This window comes from Mangifera indica, chromosome 9, assembly GCF_011075055.1.
Source record: "Mangifera indica cultivar Alphonso chromosome 9, CATAS_Mindica_2.1, whole genome shotgun sequence".
Lineage (NCBI taxonomy): Eukaryota > Viridiplantae > Streptophyta > Magnoliopsida > Sapindales > Anacardiaceae > Mangifera > Mangifera indica.
This window is the reverse complement of record NC_058145.1, coordinates 1,396,355-1,403,819: the sequence shown is the minus strand read 5'-3', so window position 1 is coordinate 1,403,819 and position 7,465 is coordinate 1,396,355. Positions and strand designations below refer to the sequence as shown.

The window sequence follows — 7,465 nt, the reverse complement described above, 5'->3', positions numbered from 1 at the left end:
TTATGACATAATGATAATTAATTGAAAATGTAAGGGATATTTTTGTACTTTAAAAATTTATTTATAACAAAAAAATGTAAAATATGAAAAAAAATACGCATTTAATATGAGAAACGTATAAAATACGTGTTTAATACATTTTAGATTCAAAAATTTAGAACGATGTGTTTAAAACACGAATTAAACACGAATAATTTAAGTTTTTACTAATTAGGTCTAAAATTTCTTCACTATATTCCTAGTTCGAGCTTGAGAATTTAATATTTTAGAGCTTAAGTTTTAAGGGTGTTTGGTTCATCAAGCTTACAAACATGAAAAATTTAATAGAAAATGAGGTCGTTTTAACCAATTTGTATTAAAACAACGTTGTTTTAATACTAAACCGAGTTTAAAACTTAATCAAACTAAGCTCGAACACTTTTGAAGCGAGTTTGATATATTCAATCTAACTCAAACCTAGCGGTGTACCATATAACAGACAGCATAATAGTCAAGAAATTTATTTTGTTTTTAAGATTACACTCGAAAATAAAGCAAACACGAAACAACAAAAGTTACAGTTCATCAGAAACAACTGAAACGGAGACTGGCAACCATTCTGAGCAAGAAAAACGTTTTTCTTTACTCTAGATCATAATCTAAAGCTGTACAGTGAAGCAGCTTTGTTGGAAGTAAGATTCTGCTGAAGAAGAAGGAGATGAGACTTAATTACTTTATCAACGTCAAGCCAATAGCCGTAATGATGAGGGTTGAGGGGAGCCCGAATTTGAGGTGATTCCAGAAGGATAAGGTATATTTAACTTGAGGAGCTCGGCGAGCTTGTTCACAGACTATCAAATTGGCTGCTGATCCAAGCAATGACAGGTTCCCAGCTACCGTGCTCACCCAAGCTAATATTAGCCATGCCTTCTTCTCCTCAACTGCAGAAATTGCAGCTGCAGACGCTGCTACTCGACCTCCAAGCAGGAGCACTAAAGTGAAGAAGAAAAAGTTAGTACAAGCAGTGGATTGAAACGTAAGTCTTGTAAGGCCAGGATATGATCTAAGCCGGCTCGGCTCAATTCAGTTCGGTTTGAATTCGAACTAAATATGAGCAAAAAATTCCGCTTGCTTTTTAGACTGAACCAAACTCAAGCTAAGAAGTATTCGACTAGAATTTGTGGCTCAATTTGGTTCGAATTCATGGCCCAAATCAGCTCAAATTCATTGATTAAATTGGTAGGTCGAATTTATAGCTCAGTTCATCTTGAATAAGTAATTTTGAAAATTATTTGGCTAAAACGACATCGTTTTGTCAATAAACCAATAACTCGAGCCACAAATCAGAACCAACAATTTGAACTGAACCAAACAAGTTAAAACATTTTTTATTCGAATCGAACTCGAATTGGACCTAAATTTGGCTATACGAACTCAAGCCAAACCATTTTTTATTCAAGCCAAACTCGAGCCAAGGGATTCTCTAGCCCAGCTTGGTTCGTATCCACCCTTAGTCTTGTTTTATAACACACATGCTAGAACAATGTTATGTATACACACTTTTAAATACATAATTAAATACACAAATGATGTGTCATAATATAATTAGCTATTAGTTTATTTTTAATTCAAAATCATCAAATCAAGTGATGACACATTATCTATGCACCTAATTATGTACTTAAAAATATATACATATAGTTTTATTGATCATGTTAACACTTAAATCATATGCAAAAAATTGAATACCTAATTAGGTACTCAAAACTGAATACACAAAATTTTATTATATCATGATTTTGAGCTTGATTTAAATCAGTTTGAATCTACTTTTAACGATTAACGTCACATATAGTGTATGCTTATTAATGTTTGTAAACCCTCCCCAAGTATGTCAAGATGCAAAACCAAACTTGATTTATGTATTATGCATGTCATTGTAGACCTGGGTCCTGTGTTTCTCTGGATTTCTATTAAGAATCTCAACCAACCATGATTAAGGTTCCCAACTTTGTGAAGGTGAATGCAGCAAGTTTTACTGCAAGGTTTCTTTTCCCTATAAAGGAATCTGATACACATTTGTAGAAGAGAAAGAGCAACATACCAGTTGGTACATTGGAAGCCACATTTGACAGGACAAGAATAACAACAGCAAGAACTGCTATCCCACTCGCATGATCAATGTGTGCATGGGGCTCCATCAAATTCCATAAAACGTTTGGAATTCCAGTTTTGTTAAAGCCATGCACCGTGATAAACATTCCACAGAAGAAAATTAAAAGGGAGTAAGATACCTGGTGAAAAAAGATTAACAGATTTATATACATATTGTAACATTCTTAGTCAAATCTAAGACAAGATTGGTTATATAGTCTGTAAGCTCCTAAGCTATCAAGATTTATTTTAGATTGTAAAAATTAAAAACAAAATCATGATAAATCGTATTTTTAAAGCGAATAATATCTTAACAATAAGTCTAACTATTGGATCAAGATGTTATACATGTTCCAACTAGCAATCAACATTCATGATCTACTATTGGTACAAAACCATAGGAAGTAAGAAGTATACTTGTTGCAGATTTTACCTTTTCTAAGCTTGGTCCAGCATCTTTGAAATCAACGACCACAAGAGCAAGTGCAGCAGTAATTGCGGTCCATGACATGTTGAGACCAATAAGCAAAGAAAATAGCATTCCTACAGTTACAAGGTAAACACAAGATTTCCACAATATTTTTTTCCACCTTGTGGCCGAATATTTCTTTCCATCTGACCGCTGAGAAACAGCATTGCTCAATGTAACTGCTAATACATCCATTGACACCTCTTTTAATTCATTTGAATTTCCCGGTGTTTCAAGTGGACCACTATATACCTTCTGGATTTCATTCTCAGTGGAACCAGCTCGATTTCTAAGAGTATCACCATGACCAATATTGCCATAGACATTGTCAGAACTTTGCAAATTAAAAGATCCCACTTTAGAGTGCCATTCCTGAGAGTTTAAGGATGTCACATGTGACATAGTGGCCGGTGAAAACCGATGAGAATTCACATCCTCTTCTGCAACAGTATCAGCAATTGCATCTTCTTCATCCTTTTGAGAAGTTAATACTCTCCAGTACATGAGAAGAATAAGCACAGCATTCACAAAAACTCCCACAAGCATTGCAGGGAGGACTCCAATTAGAAACTTCCCAAAACTGAGCTTACCCTGAATAGCTATAACCAAGTTTTGAGGGTTGCCAATTGGAGTTGCTGAAGATCCTATGTTAGCACTTGATGCAAGGGCAATGAGGAATGGATGAGGGGGGAGATTATGTTGTCTAGCAATTTTTAGTACAAATTCAGTCAAGACCACACAAGAGGTGTCATTGGTGAAAAGGGCACTTGACATGGCTGAAATCAAGCAGATTCTGCAAATTAAGTCCTTGGCTCCTTTGCTCTTCCAAGAGAGCAACTTACCCAAGTACTTAAACATATCTGCTCTTTCCAGATACACACTCACAACCATTGTCCCAAAGAGAAGACCAAGAATGGGAAGATCAATTGCATCATAGGCTTCATCAGGTGTTACAACTCGGAATATAACCATAAGCATGGCCCCTAAAAGGGACCCTGCAGTTCTCCCTACTGGTAGGAAAGGGACAGCTGGGAACACCGCCAAAACCCAAAAGATTGCAAAGGCAATTGAGCCCAAAATCACCTTTACTAGAGATGCCATTGCCATTTTTTGAACTTAAAATAACCTTACAGTCTTACTCTTCTACCAAAATCCAAAGGCTGAAAATATTAATCACTTCGACTCCTTGGCTTGAAGCATGAACTTCTCTTGCGAAAAGGAAATTCAAGAGCAGGAACCAACGTGGGATGTCATTCTTCCATGGAAATTGGATCTTCAGACTCTGCCACACATTCAACGAAGAATTAGAAAACTGAAACAGCCGTTAAAAAATTTGGTTAAGCAGTAACCAAACATTGAAAAAATGTAATTAATATTAAAAAATTTACAATTAAATAGAATGATCAGTCAGTAACACCAAACTACAAGCAACTTCCAGATAATTTTTCAATGCAGTTAAACAGCATGAATCAATATAAGACAAAATGAGCACCCAGACAAAAACAACCAAACTGCAGATGCAGGAGTTTTCAGCATTATCATTATCATAATCATAACAAGTACTGGATAAATCAAAAGAGGTCCTATCTGAATCAATTTCAATACAAACAGCCAAAAAAGCGCACACACAAAAGAGTTGTAGTCACACCAGAGACAAAAATTATGAGCCAAAAAATCTTGTTTGGAAAGTCTAATGTTTGAGATAAAAAACGTTAACTAATAAATTAGATTGATGAACCCCCTTCCATGAAATGATTTTACCAGAAAAAATAATAATAGATTATTCCACGAAACAGGCATACAAAGAATAAACAAGAAATTAGAGTCAGAATCAGAATGCATGTCATCAGCACGTGATGTTCGAATCTAATGATCTTGCAGGTGTCTGTACTTCATATTCCATGGTTAAATAAAGTCACGAAACAGGCATCCAAAGAGTAAACAATCACGATAAGAGGTTAAGATTTGAAAGTTTATAACTGATTCAGCTGTAATCTTCTGATCATTCTGTGATTACCTACGCATCAACGACAAAATAACATTCGAATAATTTCGTGGAGAATTAATTAAAGGAGAGGATTTGGCTTGAATCTAAGTACAAGCTACAGCCTTCAGATTTTTGGAGCTCACCTTTTGATGAAAATAAGTGATGTCTTGTTAATGAATCACGCTTGTCTTCATCAAGTTGGTTATGTTTAACCATACCTGGTTTAAGGGCTAACTCGAGCACACTTAAATTGATTGACACGAACTTTAGAGGGATAAATAATATTGTCAGAAGCGTAAAACAATAACAATAAAAAAGTGAATTGCCAATAAACTTTTGAACTCGAACCGAGTTACTAAAATAAAGTTTTAACTCGAGTTTAATTCTTTCAAATCAAACATGAATTTAAATTCAAACTAACTCGATTCAAAACCACATTTGTGCAATTGTCTGTGCCCAAAAGTATTGAATTACTAATCTCTCCCTCACTCAACTTTTAAAAATATTAGTAAGTCAATAAGCGCATGTAGGGTTGTACCTGAACTGAATTAGCTCAAAATTGAACATTGGCTTGGCTCAATTCAATTTGGCTTGAATTTGTTTAACTCAAATTCGAGTAGAATTTGAGCCAAGAGATTCGACTTGTTCTTTAAACCAAACAAAACTTGAACTAAAAAAAGTTCAGCTTGATCCTACTCGTGAATTGAGTGGATGACTCAATTCAGTTCAAATTTGACTCGTAGTTCGATTCAAATTATGTTAAGTAATTGTTAAAACAACATGTTTGGTTCATTATTAGATAAAACAATATCGTTTTTTTAATGAATCACAAATTTAAACCACAAAATCTAAGTTACAGATTCAAATCATAAACTCAAATTGAACTCGAACCAAATCATTTTTATTCAAATCAAACTTGAACTATGTAACACCCACATGTATGTCAAGGGTTAATGTCATCTTTTGCCTCTTAACTATGCTTGTTGTATTGTGTTTATGTGATTTTGGATGGGTGTGATCATGTAAGGGAGTTCACACGCCAATGAGACTGTAGTATCATTGTTGTTGCATAGGTATGGTATGTTGGTTAGAAAATTTGCAAAATTCAATGAAAATGAAATCTGTTGAAGTGTAATACATGCTCATGTAGAGGGGATAACACGCCCCGTGTATCTTTAGGCATAAGTAGTTCCGATGTGTTGAAGATGAGCAAGCATTTGGAATTAGGGAAATATACATGCCCATATGGAGATGATGCACAATTATGCGTTTTGGAATTTTTTGGAGACGCGTGTGTACAAGATAGCCACATGTTCCTTTATGATTTTGTTGGTAAATTTTTGGATTAGCAAGATGATAAGAGAGCAAGTGGGTCAGTTCAAAATATTGCATGAGGTAAGAGGCATTTAAGTCATCTATGCTTATTGGACCATTATCTTTATGTTATTTGTTATTGGTATTGTTGTTATGCACTTTGGTATATGTGCTTTATTACAAAAATATGGATATTCGGGTTTCACCATAATGTTGGGATTGGATTATTTATGATATCATTGTGTGGGTGATTTATGAGTGGCACCTTTTTTATGATTGTTGGTTGACCATGATCATGCTTTAAATATTACTTGTTTATGATTCGAGAAAAAGTTTTAAGTTAATATATCTTTTCAGATTCATATTTCATGTACGGATATATGTTTAGCAAGGAGTATTATATCTACTCTAACTGTACATATATCTTTTCAAATTAATTTTATTTAAATTAAACTCAAATTAAGAAGTATTTAAATTTGATTCGATTTATATCTATTCTTATTGTATATTTATGTCAAATATTTTATTTGATCGTGTTTGTGCATGTCAAATATTTTATTTGATTGAGTGTATGCATGCCGTGCCCCGCTAACACATGTCAAATATTTTATCTGATCGTATTTATGCATGCCGTGCCCCACTAACACATGTCAAATATTTTATCTGATCGTATTTATGCATGCCATGTCACACTTAACATAGTCAAATATTTTGCTTGATCACACTAACACAAGTCAAATATTTTACTTGATCCTGTGTATGCATGCCACGTCACACTAACACATGTTAAATAGTTTATTTGATTGTGGTTATGCATGTCATGTGCCACATCAAATATTTTATTTGATTGGGTCTTCGCATGCCACATGACACTGACACATGTCAAATTTTTATTTGATTGTGTGTATGCATGCCACGTCACATAACCTAATCAAACCATTTGAATCTTTTTCATGGTTTGTCTACGTGTCTCCACATGTACAGTGGCTTAAAGTATGCCAACTTGAATTGAAGTGGCATAGAATGCATGTACGACAGTTACTATAAGCCCGTGACACGTCAACGACAATAAGATCAATGGTGGAGATCCACCTCAGCTCAATAACACCATGATTTGTTCATGTTTCTCTGACGGTAGTTTTTATATTTTCGATAATGTTATCCATTTCATCAATAATGTTGGTGAGTTTAGGTTCGACCTAACTAATATAAATTCAAATTAAAGCCGATTTAATTTTAAACTTAATTTAAATTTCCCTTAAACTCGATTCAAATCCATTTAGTGTAAACGTAATTTAGATATTAATAAAATTATATGTATAAATAAAACTTACTCACTTATTCATACTAATAGAATAGTATGTCTAAATTATGTAATTATTTATATTTTTTAATTTTAAAATCATTTAATTTTATTCATTTATCCGTATTAACTGATATAACAATTTATGATTTAAAGATATAATTATTTATTTTTTTCTCACTTTAAAATTATTTAATTATATATTACCTCAACAATCAATGCGGATAAGTCAGTAAAATTAATTTGTGCATATAGTTTT

The 7,465-nt window shown here is 33.5% G+C and overlaps 1 protein-coding gene across 3 annotated transcripts; it reads right to left on the bottom strand.

The window, feature by feature from the left end:
* Positions 1-475: 475 nt before the first annotated feature.
* Positions 476-4,818, bottom strand: LOC123225288 (silicon efflux transporter LSI2-like). 3 transcript variants are annotated; one of them, XM_044649218.1, is made up of 4 exons: positions 4,733-4,818; positions 2,567-3,884; positions 2,084-2,273; positions 476-971 (listed from the first exon to the last, which is right to left on the bottom strand). In XM_044649218.1, the coding sequence occupies exons 2-4, from the start codon at positions 3,707-3,709 to the stop codon at positions 709-711; spliced, it is 1,596 nt and encodes a 531-aa protein (XP_044505153.1). In that variant the 5' UTR covers positions 3,710-3,884; positions 4,733-4,818; the 3' UTR covers positions 476-708. The 3 variants fall into 3 exon arrangements, with proteins under 3 accessions (XP_044505153.1, XP_044505152.1, XP_044505151.1); XM_044649217.1 differs by having other exon boundaries at positions 4,620-4,739; XM_044649216.1 differs by lacking the exon at positions 4,733-4,818 and adding an exon at positions 4,583-4,726.
* Between the last annotated feature and the right edge of the window lie 2,647 nt (positions 4,819-7,465).